The sequence below is a fragment of the Ambystoma mexicanum genome, chromosome 4q, assembly GCF_040938575.1.
Source record: "Ambystoma mexicanum isolate Mex_15411 chromosome 4q, UKY_AmexF1_1, whole genome shotgun sequence".
Classification (NCBI taxonomy): domain Eukaryota; kingdom Metazoa; phylum Chordata; class Amphibia; order Caudata; family Ambystomatidae; genus Ambystoma; species Ambystoma mexicanum.
Window position 1 is genome coordinate 476,847,978 of NC_090928.1, and position 19,960 is coordinate 476,867,937.

A 19,960-nucleotide genomic window follows, 5' to 3' on the forward strand; every position below is an offset into this window, starting at 1 on the left:
TTCCCAAGCTTCCCACCCCCGCCGCATCTTCCAAATGCTCTCTTGTCTTCTCTCTCCACCAACCCCTGATCCCTCTACCTCCTCCACCCTCTCTCCTTCTGACTTTGCAAACTTCTTCTCCTCCAAGATTCTTGCTCTTTGGCAAAAAATAATTTCCTCATCCTTCTCCCTTCCTCCCCCCTCTCCCTCCTCACCCTCCACTTGCATGACGGTATTCTCCCCAGTTTCCCCTTCTGAAGTTTCTATCCTCCTCTCCAATGCCTACCCCTCCTCTGCTCCATCTGACCCTGTCCCCTCCCGTTTTATTCCTAACATCTACCCTCTTCTTATTCCATACCTAACCTCCTTCTTCAACACCGGCCTTTCCTCTGCCACCTTCCCCTCTGCTTTCAAGCATGCCACCATCATTCAGATTCTGAAGAAACCTTCCGCTGATCCCCTGCTCACCTCCAACTTCCGTCCTATCTCCCTTCTCCCATTCCTCTCTAAACTTCTTGAGCGCCTTGCCTACTCTCAGCTCTCAACCTTTGTCACTAGCCTCTCTCTCCTTCCCCCTTCTCAATCTGGCTTTCGCCCCAAACATTCCCCTGAAACTGCATTCACTTACATCCTTAATTCCCTCCTCTCTGCCCGTCATGCTAAGCAATCCTCTGTCCTTATTCTTCTTGATCTCTCTGCTGCCTTCGACACTGTTGATCACCCCCTTCTTCTCAACGCTCTTTTACTGTTTCCTGATGAGGCGCTCTTCACCCATCCACCCTCTAGAATACAGAGTTCCCCCAGGCTCAGTGCTTGGTCCTTTCCTATTCTCTCTTTATACCCCCTTCTTACCCCTGTTATCTACTCATTTGGCATTTCTTACCATTTCTATGCCGATGACACGCAGCTCTTGCTTTCCTTTTCTTCCTTCTCTCCTGATCTCCACCTCAAACTGTCCTCTTGTCTTACTGCTATTAAGAACTGGATGTCCTCTCGCTTTCTTTCCCTTAATTCAGACAAAACGGAAATAGTTTTCTTCCCTTCCAACTCCCTTCCCCTCCCCCTCCTCCTTTCATCCATGGGCCTCCCTCTAATCTTACTTTCTCCTCCCACACCCGCAACTTAGGCTTTCACTTCGACTCTTCTCTCACTTTTTCCCATCACATCAGCCTTACCTCTTGCGCCTGTTGCTTCCACCTTTACAATATTCGCAAAAATCGCTCCTCCCTTACATTCCACGCTACTGAACTCTTAATCTCCTCCCTTATCTTCTCTCGTCTCTTCTACTGTTCCTCCTTACTTTTTGGTCTACCTGCATCACATCTTGCCCCCCTCAAATCTATCTATCACTCTGCCATCCCTACCCTCTGTCTCCTCTCCCCTCGTGACTCCATCGCTGCTTCCCTATCCTCCATTGGCTGGCTCCCATGTCACTCAACTTAAATTTCGTTTTCTCTGCCTAGTCTTTAAATCTCTCCACGATCTTGCTCCCCCTTATCTCTCTTCCCTTCTCTCTTTCTACGCTCCCCCTCGTTCCCTTCGTTCTGCTGACCACTTCCTCCTCACTATTCCTCCCTCCCCTTGTGCCTCCTCCCGGTTCCATTCCTTCCAACTCCTGGCCCCCCTCCACTGGAACTCCTTACCTCTCACAATCTGCTCTATCCCCACCTTTTCCTCTTTCCGCATGTCTCTTAAGTCTCTCCTTCTCCATTCCCTGAAATGATCCCCCCCCTTCTCTTCCTCCCCTTCTTCCACCCTTCTCTCTCCCCTCCTCATGCCTCTCCCTCTATTCCCCCTTCCCATCCCCTCCCCTTCCTTTCCTCCTCCTCCTCCCACCTCCCTCTTTCTCATAGTTCTATTCCACTTCTCTCCCCTTCCCTTCATCTAATTGCTCCACATACTGTTTTGTTGACTGATTCATGTTAGTAATGCTTCTATTGTTACTGTTATTATTACGTTAATTGTATCCTGTTGTTATATGTGCAGCGCTTTGGTCTAAAGCGCTATATAAGCCTAATAAAATACAAATAAGGTAGGTTAGAACTAAGCTCTAAACTCTCATCCTCCGAATTCTCTTCCATATCAATGTTGGGAGTAGGGGTTTCAGGCCTAGTCCCAGGGTTTTAGCGATTTAACAACCCTTGAATTAAATCATGCTTTCTTCCCTTACAACTCAGGCGCCTTACATTACACAGTTATTTTAGTGCTTCTACTGTAAGCAGTATAAGGGCCTGTTCACTAACATTATCCATTTCAATGTATTATAAGGTAAAGTGGCTTACCGCATTCCTAACAAACCGAACTGAAAGTACATACCTACCACCCTTCATATGAAACAGCAAAAACATATTCTGCAGAATCCAAAGGAATCCAACCTCTCTCCTCTGCTCTTCAACATCTACATGTGCCCACTGATGAAAATCATTCGAACCCACGGACTTACCGCCTACAGCTATACAGATGACACACAACGGATTGTGAAAACAAACAGAACCCAGGAACAAAACAACAGCCTCACAGACATCTGCAACTGAATGACAACGAACAACCTTAAACTGAAACCGACAAAAACAGAAATAATGCTGTCACCCGCAGGATTCGACGGAAGGAACCCACAACTGCACTGGCAGACCGGCATGGGAATGCAACCAGAGACTACCGCCATAGTAAATAGCCTAGGAATAGTCATGGACAACGGACTATCCCGGGAACCGCAAATCAATGCAATCGCCAAAAAATGCTGCTTCCTCCTATAACTGCTCAGAGGTTTACTTCCCTACCTTTCCTTCTCTCAGAGAACCCTCTTAATCATATCGCTGATACTCACAGGAATTAACTATGCAAACAGCCTCTACCTAGGAATGCTGGAAAGACTCACCAAGAAACTGCAAAGGGTGCCAAATACTGCAGCCAGGATCATTTTAAGACTAAACAGAAGAGTCACATCAGTCCAGCACTGAAAAGCCTACACTGGTTACCAGTAAAAAAGTGCATCAAATTCAAAGCACTCTGCATCGCCCACAAAGCCTTGCACAGACAAGGTGCTAAATTCCTCCTAGACGAGATTAGCTGATATAGCCCAGCAAAGGACCCAAGGTCCAGCAACAACCTACAAATAGAGGCAAAACAATATGAAAAAAGAACATTTGGCGGAACAGCGTTCTCACATCTAATTGCTAACATCTGTAACACCATGCCCAAAGAAATTCGGACCACAACCACAGAAGACCACATCACCTTCAGGAAACGGCTGAAAACTGGCAATTCACACACAGCATCTCCAGATGTTAAGGCACACCTAGAGTGAACCACCCACATAGACCATAAACCATCAACAGTGCAGTTACACACCAAGACACCAGAATATTTGACAGGTACAGCCACCCATGACTCTGGACCCCTTATGGACACTATCTAACCAGTTAGCACAACCAAACCCACCACAACCCCACTCAACACATGTATACCAACATAAAACACTACCACACAGCCGAGGCACAGAATCTTACCCATATGGTTACAACACACAAGGCCTCCCACACAAACGCCACTTGGAAAACAACACTCACAGATGCCAGTTCCTCCTGGTTCTGAACCTATTCTCTCACCCCATTCTCACTAACCTCCCTACGCCCCTCTCTTGCCGATCCAAGCAAGCACCTGGAGATTGACCCTGGGTGGTAGCGGTGCGTGGTATAAATCAACATAACATAAGTTACTTTTCTTTAGCAGTACTAGCCTAGTGGATGGATTTCTTGGACATAAGTATAACCAAAAGTCAATGTAATCCAGACTACACCAATCCCACCACCTACCACCAGTGTTAGGTAAGGTTTTTCTAAAGTCCAACTGGTGCTAGACTTCAGAAGACTAGGTGTGTCTGACACAAGTCGATAGAGTGGCTGAGCAGACAGGCTTAATTTAGGAGGGAGTTATGTGAGCTGTAGAGCAGTACAAAGAAATGTGTTCATACAGAGATCCAAGAAAACACGTATTCACCTTAAAGTTATATTAAAATATGTATTTATATATACTCAAATTATATAAAGTTATATTAAAGTATTTATTTATACATACACATATTATTATTTAAAGTTATATTAAAATATTTATTTAAGCATATACTGCTTAAAAACCCTCTCTGGACCCCTCACTTCCCTCTAATTTTCATCACATCTCACTGCTGCCCTTATTCAGGAAGCTTTTAGGAGGTCCGGATCTCTCCACTCCTCTCCTCTTTCCTGAAGGCCTCAGGCTTCTTCGACCACTTCCAGTCAGGTTTCCGGCCAGGCCGGGGCACGGGGCACAGAGAGTATCCTAGTGTCGGTGCAGGACGACATGGCTAGGTTGGTCGATGGGGGTGGGGTGGGTGGCCTGATTCTACTCGATCTATCAGTGGCATTTGACACCATTGACCACCCTCACCCTGCTGGCCAGAATTGCCCAGGCCAGCAATGCTGGCCAAGGTCTGGCCTGGTTCACCTCGTTCCCGGCCGAGAGAGGCGAAGTACTTTCACTTCCTCCTTTGTTCACTCCCTTTCTCTCTTTTCTGTGGGGTCCCTCAGGGCTCTGCCCTGCCTCTGATACTTTTAAACATCTACATTCAGCCACTTGTGTGTCTCATCCGCTCCTTCGGCATTAGATGCTACTCTTATGCGGACGACACACAGATCCTGAGTCGGTTAGATCTGGAGCAGGCTGAAATGTCGTCATGTTGTTTTCAATGTCTTTCTGCTGTGGGAGATTGGATGAACCACAACTGGCTGAAACTCAAAGTTGACAAGACGGAGGTCCTGGTTGTGGGTGCCCCCCCCCCGATCCCTCAGGCTGGGTGTCTTCTTTCTGGCCGTCTGCACTTGTGTCTCTCCCTGTTCCAGTCACGGGTGTCAAGAATCTTGAGTTCATGCTTTCCTCCACTCTCTTGATGGATCATCAGGTCTCAACTGTATGCAAGGCGGGGCATTTCCACTTGGATGATCCTGCGGAAAGTGCTCCCCCTTATACCTCCCGAACTCCGTCCACCAGTCGTAACTGCCCTTGTTCTTAGCCGTTTGGATTACTGTAGCACGCTTTATCTCGCCCAGCCCAAAGGTCTTGTCCAGCGACTTCAGCACCTCCAGAACCTTGCTGCTGGAGTTGCTACTGGAGCCCCGTATGGAGGGGATATCTCTCCAGTCCTATGTGCATTACACTGGCTGCCTGTGGCCCAACATATTCAATTCAAATCACTCTGTTTGGTCTCGGGGCTGAATACCTTTGCAACAAATGTGTCTGCTACCCCCCCACCCCGAGCCGGGAGTTCTGTTCTGGGTCTGCTGGCTTGCTATGTGTGCCCTCTTTCCGTCGCACCAGAGTGGGCGGTCGGGCCTTCTCTGTGACGGCTGCGCAATTGTGGAACACTCTGCTGCCCACACTTAGAAATCTTACTAACCACCTGCAATTTAGGCGATCTCTGAAGACCCTTCTCTTTTAGGCCATACGGTATTGCCTGCCCCGTAATATCCCAGAGCCATGATACCTCCGGGTGACAGTGCGCTCTATAAGCTTTGATAATATAACATAACAAGGCACACAAGCAAATCTAAAATGCAGCAACTACCAATAACATTTGCTTAGAAAAGGAATACAATTATAAAAGGAACAATAAAGCAGGCGAGTAACCTTTCATATACTTTTCATATCCAACACACAGAGTGACTTCAGTTAAAGGTCAGTAAAAGCACTTGTATGTATCACCTTTGCAAAATGTAGTATAAGAGGGAAGTAAAGGTTACACAGAACACAGCTAGCAACTGGCAAGTAATATTGTACACTCTCCAAGAGGGATTTAGGCAGTCCGTTCCCTAACTACAATTTTTTTCACAATTCAAGTTTATGGAGGAACCCCCATTGGCAAAGCCAGTAGGATCAAGAAGATGGACCTTTGGGAAACCAGCAAAGCCACAGTCAAAAGTGACAGCACCAGTTCTGATGAAAATCTTCAGAGAAAAGTTAAGTAACCAGTCAGTTGTTTTTGTAGAAAATACAGGAGCTCAAAAGTCTGAAGAAACCCAGACAGGGGGAGACAGAGGAATGTCCCACTGAGACGCCATACATCCAGCGGACAAGTGGAGAGAGGAGGAGGTATGAGCCTACTGTGAAGCATTGTGGAAAGGAGGTCCCAAGAGTTGAGCACACAATACAATATAGCAATTAAAGGAAAGACGATCAAGCCAATGATGGGAAACTGGCAAGGGGCCTATAGGCGGGTTGCCAGATGGGAAGATTCAGAAGTGTCCAGTGAGCTCCAGTGGTCCCCAGTGTCAGAGCCAGAAAGTTCATCCCTCCAACAACCCAGACAGCCTACTAAAATAAATGCAGAAACAGGGAAAACCGCCTGTGGCAATCATAGCACTCTTATTACTGGCAACCCCTATTTAGAGAGAAGTCCCAACAGACCCACTGACCTCTCATTTGGAATTAAGGAATGAGACAGCAGAAACAGTACTTGTGAGAAGGCATGATAAACCACCTCATACTGTGAAAAGAAAACTAACCCCCTCCAATCATTACCTATTTGTTTCAACCCAAAGAGATGCCATACTAAAATGTGTTTGCCCATTTTCTAACCTAAAGAGGCATCATATTATGTTCCTGTTTTGAGACCTTTTTTTTGTTGGCTATATATAAAGCCCACTTAAAATATCTTTTTAATCTATGCGTCAAATTTATTACCACTCATCTTCATGACCTAACCCATTATTTGGTTGTGTTTAAAGGGGTAGTTTTGTCTGAAAGGTTTGTTTTGAATAAATAAAGCCACACATGTTCACCTGAGATTTTTATTGCAAATCTTATAATCCCCAGTGGGGGGATAGACAGGAGTTTGGGCAATGCACCCACAAGTATCCTTCCTGTAACCTTTGCTGCACATCTCATTATCTGTAAACTCACCAACAGCACAGAGTTAGAGGATGCCCAGGAGTTTCGCACCAAAGTAAATGAGACTGTTTATTTTATTGTTTTAAGAGTGTGAGACAATGGGGCTATTTCCGAGCCCAAGTTGAAATTGCATGTACATAAACTGTACAATTTAGTTTCCAAACAAAAGACATTATCATCCACCGGTATTACTTACTGTTTGAGGATTTCGCAGCCCTTTGGTAAAATTTCAGTTCAGAAAATAAAGGTCCATTTTCATGATATTCCTGTGGAGAAATATGCATTTTGTTGTAGAAAAGTCAATGTCTTATTTGTTTTCAGATACAATTAACTTCTCATCAGTCGAAAAATTCTTAAACCAAAATGAAATGCAGTAACTTCTATCGCGGGAGAGTTCAAGTGAAAACCAAATGCAACCTTTATTACCCGCTTAGTTTACATCAATCAGCATTGCAACAAAAATGAAAATGTTTAATATTAATAAAACTACTTTGGAAAATGTTTAATCAGATTGTCACTGCAAAGGAGAGAAGCAACACCTGAACTTATTGTTGAAAAAAATAGGTTTTGAGGAGAGAACTCTAAATCGCAGATGGTTGGGATCAAGTCAGAGACCTGATGCAAGAAGATTCCAGCATCTTATGCTCCTGACCACAAAACATTAGGCATGCCCAGGAGCCCAGCATGCATGATCTCAGGGCTTTGGATGGTTATTATCTTTGGATCTTGTTGTCCAGATGAACTGAGCAATGCCCCAGATACACTTGTGGACCATAAAGTTTTCAAGACCACCCAGTTACTTACCTCCAAACGGGAGGTCTGAGCAGGGGACGGGGGGCTGTTTCCCACACCCGTCCGTTCCTGATTTCTGCGCTCAGAAGATATTGTTTTCTAAAAAAGGTAAAAGGACCGCCAATAGAATGATTCACACCGCCATAGCTATAAGTAGTGCTCTTTCATCCTAAGGACTACCTTGATGTATTTACAGGGTTAGTCCCAAACATCCGTGGAGTATGTTTTTGTTTATATAACCCGCCATTGAAGTGGGGAAGCGGCCCTTTAAGTTTGTCGTATACCATCGGGAATGGTCAGAGGCCAGCATTTAATGTACATCTTTACGTGACATGAGCAACACTGGTCGTTTGGTATAAGACCTACATTGTTGATCTGTTTACGTGAAATGAGCAACACTGGTCGTTTGGTATAAGACCTACATTGTTGATCTGTTTACGTGACATGAGCAACAGTGGTCGTTTGGTATAAGACCTACATTGTTGATCTGTTTACGTGACATGAGCAACAGTGGTCGTTTGGTATAAGACCTACATTGTTGATCTGTGTACAGGTCTGCTATACACTTGTATGGATGATGGATATTGGTAATTAGGCAGCACTACACACTTTTGATCTCCCGATTTGCTTTTACAAATTGACACAAATTTAAGGTTAGTAGATTTTGGAGTTCTAGGCTTTAGCTGTGAAGTTGTTTTTCATGTGAATTAATGAATACATTAATAATGTTCTTAATATAGCAAGACACACTGCATTTACCTGAAGAAAGCATGTATATTTCCCGAAACGCGCAGTGGTTGCAACAGAAACAATCATCAACACGCACATTTCTACTTGGTGGAATATTCTTGCAGAAGCACACTGTCGGTTTTGAAAAGCTTAATGTGAAAACGATTATTTTTGTTATTATAATTATTATTCTTTGAAGTTCTATTTACTCGTGCAAATAACTTTTATTTGATTGAGCTTTTAATTCGCTTGGCAGATAAATGTAATTCAACATTTTTTATGACTTCTGTGAACATATAAAAGATTATTGGGGTGTGTCCCTTTAAGAGTGCCCAGACATTTCTTCTGTGTTTGAAGAATATTTTGTGTAATTTTCCGGAAACAAACGTCTCTCCCGAAATGGGAACAGTCGTTGGAGCAAACATGTCCCCCCCCACACCCCCCCACAAGTACGAGCGTACCTGTGCAGTCAGAGTGAACTAAGTTTCCATATTACACCACGCCACCCCATCACTCCCCTAATATGCTGACCACTGTGAGGAATTGCAAAACAAGCTACCAAGCATTCCAAAATGTCATGGAGGCCCTGGCACCCATTTAAAGCCTCAGAGCAGGTAATTGAAAATGACAGAGACCAATCAACATTTGCCAAATATGAAAGAGGTAACAATCAGGAAATGCTAAACCCATTAAAACCCATTACATAGAGTACTATCAAAGGACCAGAAATAGGTCGATCATTGGGAAAGACCTATCCCGGGCCAGTTAACACAAGGAACCCAAAGCCTTACTATATAAAACAGGCCCGGGAAGAACCATTAAGGGGGACAAGCTGGAAAGGCGATGACATGCTGTTCACCACTCCCTGGCAAACAAGACAGACTACTGCCTGGGCCAAGGTGGCAGATACACTGGATGCCATTGAATAGAAGCACTTCCAGATAAAAGAAAGAATACACACTTTCTTTTATCTGGAACGTTCTGGGCACAGCGTGGTACATAATGCTGGGTGCTGACGAAGGCCCTGAAGGCAGAAGCGAGGCCAGAGGATTATTCCTACCAAGAGAAGCTTAAACAAAGAGCAACCCAAGAAATAGAGACACCTGCTCTGGATTGGTTTATTAATAAGAGGAGGAGGATGGTAAGGAGGTCTGCAGAAGCCAATATGTGATGATCACACATGCTGTGCAAGAAGTAACAAGGTGCGACCAGAGGCATATGAAGGCAAATGGAAAATCTAAGCACTGAGCTTTCTGTGGCCTGGAAGGAACCCAGAGAAGGAGAGTATTAGAATATCTACTACCTGACAAGGATCCAGATTGAGAGGCAAGAAGATACTCTTATCACATAGATACAAGATGCCTTGAAGACCTGAGAGAGTTGTTGAAGGTAAAGTCCCGTCCGTGGAGGTCAAAGAAAGTTGAAAACCATGAACAAAATGCAATGGAGAGACCCGAGAACTGTGAAGGCGAGAACCAAAGGTCAGGGAGTGACTGCACAAAGAGGTTGTTCAGAAGAAAAGACTGTGGGAAGACCAGAATTGCAAGTACCTCTACGAGGGACTGCCTAGGGGAGCATCTTGTGTTTTATTATAGACTAGGGCTGAACATGTATAGATAAGGTTTCAGAACATCTCTTTGAAAGTACAAGGTTAGCAAGGAGGCTAAAGGACCTGCTAAGAATAGGTTGGGACTTATTTTGCTGGCCATCACCTTTAGACATTGTTCATTAGAATAGGACATCCCTGGAGGGAAAGAAAGGACTAGGTTCAAGACTTATTTGGCAGAATTCAATATCTTGACGTGCTGCAATTGCATAGATAACCCCACTTTGTGTTGTTCTATCCACGACACTGATTTACAGTGTTATCACCGATTATTTCTAGATAATTTCCCAAGTTCCTTTAGGTATTTTCAACCCATAACTTAAAAAACACATGGTTAATAAAGACACTTTGAATTAGATATTATGACTCCCATTGTATCCTTACTCTGTTCATTTCACCTAATCCTGAAAACATGCAACCCAAAGACAAAGACCACGGTACTTCGTTAAACAATGCATTGGTGCCAGGACAGGCACAATAACATTGTATAAGGCTTATTTTGATTGCAAATTTGCTATTGAATAGTATACCTTCTGTTCTGTTTCTTCTGTTTTTTCTGTGACTATTGCGAGACATTTTCTTTGTAAACTTTGCTGTGTGCTTTCTCACCTCATGTTTAGATTTGTTTCCTGCTCGTAAAGGAAGTAGCGATCACCCGGGAACACTTTCATACAGCTGTAATTAAGCCTATCTTTAATTTTGCCCTCCCGCCGACGTAGCTGCGGCAGTTATTGTCTTCATCCCACTTACCCAATTCGCACTATTCCTTGGATATTGAATTAAGCAACATGCACCCATTTTAGGGCTTCAGCATGTGGTAAAGGCCCGGAGCACAAGTTATAGGCCCCGGGCTAACGAGTAGGGTACTAACTGCCATGTATTTGTCTGAAACAACGGATTGCGTCTCAAATTACTCCTCACCTAACATGGCTGCCATGGAAATGGGGATGTGGCTTGGTGCAGTGCCCCTCTTCCACTTCCATAGTGGCCATGGGGGGCGTTGAGGTTTGGCAGTGCTGATGCAGGTGACTGGGAGTATGCGGGGGAGGTGGTGTGGGATGGGGAGAGCCGAGAACAGGTACCAGAGAGAGAGCTATAAAACCAGAGGGGGCTATTGAAAAGAAAGCCAGTGGAACCATCATTACAGAGGAGGTATGTAACCTGGGACAAGAGGATGGGGAAAAAGGAAAGGCTAAGGAAACAGAAGAAAAAGTGAAGCAGGAATGAAAACCGAATATTGCAGGAGCTTGAGGTGGAACAGCTTGGATCCACCAACAAGTAAAGTTGAAAGAATAGAAAGAACAACTGCAGCAAAGCAGCAAGGAGTTGAAAGCAGTAGGAAAAATGAAGGAAAGGAGCCACAGAGAGGTCCTGTGTATAGAGAGAGGAGAGGAGAACGTAGGGGACCGAGAGAACTTGGTGACCTAGTGAGAAGGCTGATGTGATAAAAGAGACCCGGTGCAAGAGAATATTCCCAGAGATGGAGAAAAGAGGAAGAAAGAGAAAGCCTGTTGGCAACCAGGGACCTTCAGATTGGGTAAAGAAAAGAGAAGATTCTCACTGGGGAGAAAATAAGACCCTTGTGAAGACAAAAGCGGAGCTATTCATCCTGACTGAATAAAATAGTTTAACTGGAGTTCATTGTACACATCTTTGTGCAGTTTTAATATACAGCAACAGTTTCTTTCTTCAGATGTCAACAGATCACAAAGACCTTCGATAGGCAAGGGTTCTGGTTTAAAAACCTCCGAAATAATGGATTTCACCAAAGCAAACTGAAATGGAGGGTTGAATCAAATTCCGAGAGTGCTCTTTCTATCAAAATTCTCTCTTGAATACGTCAGACAATTTGGAGAGTAACTTCGTTAACTTCAATAAACTCTTCCATAGTGGCTGACGCCACGTACACATGAATCAACTCATCTTGGTTGTTGTCAAGCAATCCATTTAGAAATTGGATTTCTTCGGGCCAGGAAAGCTATGTGACTGGATTCTAAAAGGTGCGCTATGAATTCAATCAAATTATTATTTCCATGTTTGAGTCAACATTTCTACATACTTTGCCTATGTAACATAGCATTGTGTAAACATCTTGTAGATGGCACTAAACATTTTGATAATTTTGGCATATGACACTGTCCAAACTCATTAGACAGATGACACCAGGGGATTTTAATAGCATTTGGGACTTAGCACTAGATACACCTAGAACTAGTTCACAGCATGTTTAGGGAGTCGTACTTTTGGGAACTGAAGTTTGAACCCTCTCCCAATGTAAGGGAGATTTTAGTGTCACAGGGATAGGTAGATTGCCAAACTTGAAACTTCTGGCCCAGGTATTATAGTGACGCAATGGGAAGGCAGCCTGTATGGAATTTGCAAACTTTGAAATAATTATTATCTCAACAAAAAGTCTAGGATTACTACTATCTAAGATGCTGAATGAAGTGGAAAAAGTTACCTAAGTATTTATACCTAGGAGGGAACAGGCACAGGGGGCCACCTCCAAGGCCAAGACAGTCTTCAACTATGAGGAGACATCCCCAAACTTAATAAGAGTACAATCGTTGAGGACATTATTATAGAGTGATGCATAATTGGTATTGCCCTTGTTAAGCTACATGCATGCCATCTGGAACAATCTGAACTCTGTTGGATGGGTGTTGATGGAGAGGAAGACTTGTTTCATATGCGGTGGTCGTGTTCAATGTTCTCTGTATTATCGATGGTGTGTTTTCCTATACCAGTGATCCATCCATCCTAATCCTAGTGCTTTGGGCTGCTCTTACTCCATTTCTCAAAGTTAGGGTACTTATCGACTTCAAAATCCTCAGCTTTATTCATAGAGAATGGCCCATTTCCCCCAAACGGCTATCTTAAGCAGAGGATTAAAAAAAAAGGCCTTGGTATCAGACACTTGCGAACAACAGACTCTAAGGGCCTCATTACACGGATGGTGGTGGACCAAGGTGCTACTAGCACCTTGGTCCATGCCAGTAAAATACCGGCACCGCCTTGGTGGAAAGGGGAATTACCGCCCTATTCCAAGGTTGGTGGGGCAGTAATTCCCCCTTCCCCTTCCCCATTCCCATTTTTGCCCCATAGGGCTCTATGGGAATGGGGAAGGCGCTAATTACGGTACCGCAAATTGCGGTACCGTAATTACCTCCCTGGTCCCTTTGCGGGTTGGTTTTTAATGCCTGCAAAAAGCAGGCGTTAAATTTCCCAACCCGCAAAGGGACCTCGTAGTAAGGCGGTAAGGGTTTACCGGTACCGGTAAAATACTGGTACCGATAAACCCTTACCGCCTACCGTGTAATGAGGCTCTTAATCTCTGTCAGGAAAAACAAACGGCAGACAGAACTGTAGATGCTGTGGAAGCCTCCCTCTCAAACAGTCTCCCAAGTGTCATTACATCAACAAGCAATCACCTTCAGTTCAGAAAAAAACTGAAAACTCTCTACTCAGAACATTTTTCAGTGTTGATTCCTAGGTATCAACTGTCACTATGAACTGGTCTGCTGTTGTGACCTAATTGGCGGTTCACTCTTGACCCACAATTAACAAGCTCATCACATTGCTCTTCCAACACCTGCTTGGTTGGTCAATCTAATGCCTATGCACTTATTGTTTTGGTAAATCTATGCACTTTTGCATTGCATTATGTTTTGCTAAAACGACGTATGCAAGTATTGAATTGTTCTGCCTTTGTACTATGTAGTGCATTCCCAGAACTCACCATATTAGAATATGGGAGTAGCGGACCTCTAGGGACAGGCTTTTACGACCACTATATGATGCACTTCCCTGAGGGTGGACATTGTGGTTACTGCAGGCCCACTACTCTGCATGGAACACGCTATTTCCCAAACGCATAATACTGGGTCAGTAGAGAACTGGGTAAACTACAAGTCCAAAAATGTATCCAACAGGGGGTGCTTGCGAGTTTGCATCCAAGATGGCAGCTTAAATCTCTGCTCTGTTCGAGGGGGGGGGGGTGAAAGGACAGCGTTTAATGGTGTGTTCCTGATACTTCAGCTTGTCTGAAATCAGTTGTCAGGCTGGGGCAGACAAGAAGGATCCCTCCAATCCAGTCCTCGATGTGATGCTGCACAGGGCTGACATTTCTGCAGTTCACACCGGAGGCTCGATCGTCATCCTGAGGCGATTGGTGAGCCTGGTGGGTCCGCGGGCAGGATCCAGCTCTGAGCTTGCAAGGCCTACACTCCGATGACCGCTGGGGACCCAACTGGATTGCGAGATGCAGGGTGGCACTATGTGACCCGGCTTCCATCTGGACCATTGCAGATTACCTTCCTTTACCCGCATGATCATCTAAGTGATGCACGGTGACCATCGATGGCCCTTCCATCCCCTGCTGTGGATTTGACAGGCCAGGGGAGACACGCTCCTCCTCTGTGCCATTCCCCCTTACCAGGCACTGCTGTGGACACAGTCATGAACGCTGGGTGAGACATGTGACGGTGAGACCAGGTGAGGGAGGGTCTTGGATGGAGGCCTGAGGTTGTGCACTGTGTGTCGCATAATGGCTGCAACTCTCGTTGCATCCCACATTGGCATTCTTCTCTGCAAAGGACCCAAAATCAAGGTGTCATTTTATGTGCAGCACTAGTTATGTGCCCGTTCCTATTGGGTTTGTCTAAATATCGTGCACCTTAAACTGTACCACCTGGGTTGATGTGTGCTGTGGTCCTACCTTACATACCCAGAACGGACTGGAGGTACTTTGTTTTAGCGTCGACTGTTGGTTCTGCTGGGCTGAGTTTCTCCCATGGCCATGGGCAATAAAAAGCAATCCAAACTGTCCTTTTCGAATAAAGACCTGCCCGACACATCCAGACAAAAGGCTGCCTACCCGCCAGATGCTGTCACGCAGGGAATCCATTGGATTAGCGGCATCCTCAGACTCCTCTATGCCTGTAAACCCGGCCGCTGGGAAACTGGGGGGGACAATCGGAACTGTCATTCATCCTTGTTCAAATTGAATCTGGGTTTGACTTGGTTAAATGTAAATTAGACAATCTTGTTTTTAAAGTTGATAGACTGCAGCAGCGCATTGAGTAGGAGAGTGACAGCATATCTAAAGTGAAGCAGCATGTTAGGGGGGGGCCTAGAAAGCACCAGCTCAGAGATGATGTTATACAAACACTACAGCAGTAGGTTAAGGGGATCCTGGCCAAGAATGAGTATTAGGTGGCGCGACCGAGAATAAATAATGTCCATATGGTAGGCATTCCTGAATCTTTTCCAGTGAGCGACATGGAGACATTCATCAGGGAAGTATTGTGTGACCCCAGCTTCCTACACAATTCCTGGTGGAAAGGGCACACCGAGTGGTTTGAAGGCCTCATGAAGTAAGGCACAGACAACAAATTCAATTTTCTAAACAAATGGATTATTTTTTTTAACTGTCAGGATGGAGTAAGGCGTAACTTGCCCTATGCTAAGGTGGGATTTCCCTACCTAAAGAAAACTAAGGATAGTCTGCGTCAGTAAGTTCAGCTCAAATGTATGTCTGTGTCCAAAACCTTCACCTGCCCTGACAACTAAATATATATAATGTGTAGGGATGTCAGCAACCAAAGAAACAGTGATCCTAATAAAGTTCCAAGCTTCTTCCAGCTCCTGGCTTATTTCCAGCTTCCCCAAGTTCAAAATAGTTCTAAAAGGACTCAGGGTTCGCTTCCCCAAGACTTCAACATAGTTCAAAGTCTCTGGGTCCCTTCCCCAAGAAATCAGCTCTTCCAACTTTAAGAACTACAATCACTTCAAAACTCCTGGCTTTCAAAACAGTACAAGTTCAACTTCTTAATCATCCAGGCTTTTGAATAGTTCACATAGATTTCTCTTTCTCATTCAATTCAGCAACTGTCATAAAATACAGCTTCTTTATCTTTGCTTTCTTTGGCTCTTTCAAGCAGGGGGTGGTCACTCGCTCTAGGCGCAGATGTCAGACCACACTGTCCACCCATCATAGGTCACACAACCGATAACCCTTGACAGTTTGTTATACTTCTGTATTCTTCAGGTTTTTTGCCAACCCAGGTTTTCTCTCTCTGAACCAGTGTCATTTGCCAACACTCAGTTCTGATTCTCCTTAGCAGTCTCTTGGCTTTTCCACATGTATTTCACACAATTCACTCTGTGGTATTCACTCTTTCCACCAACGTGCTTTCACATTATTTATAAGTGCTCATCATTTGCTTTCCACTTGTGCTGTATTCAAATATATTCATATCTTTCCTTTAATTCGGTATTCAAAATTGCTTGTTGCACCTTCAAAAGTATCTATAATACTTTGGTATCCAATAATCACTTGTTGCACTCCCAAAAAAGTATAACAATTTGCAGCTTGGTCAGCATTCAAACACCCATAATTTGATCTTCCAAAGTAATTGTAATCGTCTTCAGTTCGTTCAGCATTTCTGCTGACCTGCTACCAGCCCCTGGGGCACCTGGGAATTAATGTTCACTTCTTTAAACTCACAGGAATGTTGCTGCTCCTGCGGGCATCTCGTTTCTACTTTTCGGCTTCCTTTCGCTCCACTTCTGCTTCGTGGGAGCCCTAGTGAGCAACGCTCACCGTCCTCGACCCTTGCTGCACGTATCTCTGTTCGGCCTTAACGGAAGCTAACGGTGGCGTGCAGTGATCAGGAGACTTTGGTGTCCCACAGCTCCTGCTGTGGACACAGGGCAAGGAAGGCTGCAGGTTTCTCAACCCTCTCACGGCCGGCCAGCTCTGGCCCTGGTGTCTGTCATCCTCTCAGAACAGTGTCCTTCCTACCAGTTCCTCTCCAGCTCACTCTGCTTCTGAAAGCCACGACCTTCTCTCCAGGCCGGTTTCTCTTCACTGCTGGGTGGTCTCTCAGTACATACACCTGCGGCTTGTCAAATGGTCGCAGGTACAAGTCCTACATTTCAGTAGCGTGACCATAGTTACGACTATCAGCTGGGCATGCCTGGCTAGTACAATGGAACTCCTCCACAGCCCAATTACCAAAGTGGTGTGAATGAATGGAAATGTGCATAACTCCCAGGTGTCTCCTCCTCGTCCCAGTCTTAAAATGAAATGGCTGTGAGACATTTTGTGTGTAAGAAAGAGTTAAAGGAAAGGGGGATACCATGTCTCACTCAAAGACATCCTCTCCCCAAGTTCCCTCCACCCAGGTGATCCTCTGTCGCATATCCACCCCCAGCGTGGGGATCCAAAAGCGATGGCCTTTCCCTTGCCACCTCAGAGTAGGTTTCAGGGGGAGTAAAGGTGTGGATGCACTCAGGTGCCTCACATACCCTTCCCCTATGCGGATTGGACCCAACTGTTACACATGGAAACTGGGAGAGAGTCGATGTTGCCCTGGTTGACCCTTTCAGTGTTCCAATATGGCTGAAGGTCCAAGAACCACTGTATACCTCTTGGGTTGGACTCCTTTCTCTGACTAATCCACACTAAAAGAGAATGATCAGTGATTAGTCTAAATTTGCGGCCCATTAGGTTGTACTAAAGATGGAATATAGCCCACTTAATTGCTAGTGTCTTAAGCTCAATAACTGAGTAGTTCTTTTTCCTGGGTAACAGCTTCCTACTGATCTATAATATATGGTGTTCTAGTCTGTCATGATTTTGAGAGAAAACAGCTAACAGTCCCATTAAACAAGCATCGGTCTGTAAAAATAAACTCCTTGGAGAAATCAGCTACCTTCTAAATGGGACTCTGGCATAGGGTCTGTTTTAGTGTGCTGTAATACATCTCATCCTCTTCATACCATCTGATCTTTTGGGGCTCAGCGTTTTCAGTTTGTGAGTCATGCGGTTTTACTTGATAAGTTTGGAATAAATCAGCGTTAGTAGCCAATCAACCCCAAAAAGAGCCCAAGATCTTTTTTTGGTTTTGGTGTGGGGGTATCAAGAGCAGCTGTCACCATGTCCTTCAGAGGTTGTACAGTACCATTACACATGAAAAATCCCAGGTATTTGACTGCAGATTGAGCCAACTTACATTTTCTGCGGTTAGCAGTGTAAGGAAGGCATGGTATCAAAGCAAGACAGACACAAGTAATGAAAGTTCAAGGGTCTTTATTAAACTGTACAAATGGGTGGGATAAATGCCTACTCTAAAACTAAGATGGGAGCAAGCTACGATCATCAAATAATACAGTCCTAGTGGAGTCTAGTGAAATGAAAAGGGCCTATACTAAGAAAAACCTATTGCCAATCCTTACTGCTATGCTACAAAATAGTGTGGGATAATGTTCACAAAGAAAGAAAGAAGTGTTCTCAAATGTTAAATCATGATGTCATGGTTGGGGTCTCCCTTCCCCACGTTTGAAGCACGGGACAAGTTGGGACTCTCAAGCACAGCACACTTCTGGGCTTCTCCGACCCCAGTTTACAGTTCCTTTTTACAATATCAGGGAATTCTGTACCAAAGTCTCTTTTATGCAAAGTCTCTTGCTTCAGAGATCCTGATGTTAAAACAAACAACATACAAAGGCTCCTTCTATTAATCTTCACGTTGGGCTCTTCACCCGAGGATACCCCTCAGCCGGGTTCCGATCCCCTTTACAACGTTAGCCTCCCTCAATCGGGCTTAGATCAACAACTCACTGTGGACATCCCTCAGTCAGGTTCACGTTTGTCATCACAATGCAGTTCATTTAGCTTTTCAATTCACATCATCATCAACTTGCAATATTCAAGAATCAATGTCTTTTTAAACAATCCTCTGGGTTACCTTCCCCACTTTACTTATGTCTCCCTCGTTCGGGCTCAGACCTTCCTTCACCTGCTTCCCAAAGCATTTGCCAATTCACACAGAGACTTCCGAAGGCCGGTTATGTCTCGCTGGGTCACTCTGTGATACTTTGGCAAGTGCAGGTTTGACGCTTTCACAATTTTCATGGCGTTCCCCTCAGTAACACAGTTCATTTCATTTTCACACACGTGTCAAAGACTTTCGACTGTACAAGGGTTTTGGTATGTCCTTTGTATGACCACTTTGACTTCTCACGCCGTCCTTCTCTAGGGCCTCTTGGTTTTTGTAGATTTATCCATTCAGCATATCCTTCTTGTTCAGCAGCGGGGTATCCGTTAAGAGCCTTTCGAATGAGCGCCCACGTGGTGCCAGCCTCTCTAACCCTAATACCTCGGTTGTTCAGAAAAGACTGTTGTCTATTATCTTCTTTTACGCAAATGTTATCACTGCAACTTTGAGCTAAACACAGTCTGGGTACTATCAATTTCCTCCGACTCATCGGCTGTGCTGAACACGTTGGCTTTTCTTCTGCTGGAGTCAAGGACGGTACCACGGTGGCAAGCTCTTTTCCCCCACCCTGGCCATCAGTGCGGGAGGGCCCAGTGTACCATTGACATCTGCCACACCAATCAGCAGCTGCAATTTCCAGTCTTGATATTCTTTTATCAAAGGCTTTGCGCCTCTGGGTTAAAAGGACAAGGGCAATTCCATCTTTGTCGTCATTTTGGTTTCCACCGGCTTTCTCCTTCATTTGAACTGCCATCCCGGAATAGCTGCTTCCTTGTGCGTTTGGCCTTGCTCAAAGTGTGCTCTCGTGCTCTGCCTTTTATCCCTCTAGCGAAGGGAAAGGGCTGTCAGGTGTGTGTAGTTATCAGCAACTGCGTGACTCTGCCTCACCCTTGTGTTGGGACATGTCAGGTAAACGGCTCTGGTTTTAGTCCATTGCCTTTCCCGTGTGAGAAAGTGTTTGTGTAGGAAAGGGGGTGGGGTAGAGTTTTTAAGTATCCTACAGGGTAGGATGGGGAAAAGGTGTCATAAGGAAGGGGGTACCGCGTCTCACCCATCGGCGTCCCACTTCGACTCCCCGGAGATCCCCATCCAGGCGATCCTCCTGCACTGGTCCACTCTCAGGAACTGGATCCAATAGCGATGGCTGGGT

General features: G+C 44.9%; 1 protein-coding gene and 1 long non-coding RNA gene across 7 annotated transcripts in view; one reads left to right on the forward strand and one right to left on the reverse strand.

Annotated features, from left to right (window-relative positions):
• VRK2 (VRK serine/threonine kinase 2) overlaps nucleotides 1-19,960 on the reverse strand; it is a 711,103-nt gene that overhangs the window by 521,943 nt on the left and 169,200 nt on the right. For all 6 annotated transcript variants that reach the window (XR_011268142.1, XM_069608045.1, XM_069608044.1 and 3 more), the window contains one exon: nucleotides 7,097-7,166. Coding sequence is in view for 5 of the 6 variants with exons in the window: in XM_069608045.1 (XP_069464146.1) it covers nucleotides 7,097-7,166 (70 nt within the window). In the remaining variant the exon portion in view is untranslated. The remainder of the gene's footprint in view (nucleotides 1-7,096; nucleotides 7,167-19,960) is intronic.
• The window catches only part of LOC138467794 (uncharacterized), a 328,988-nt gene that overhangs the window by 146,198 nt on the left and 162,830 nt on the right, over nucleotides 1-19,960 (forward strand). The window lies entirely within an intron of this gene.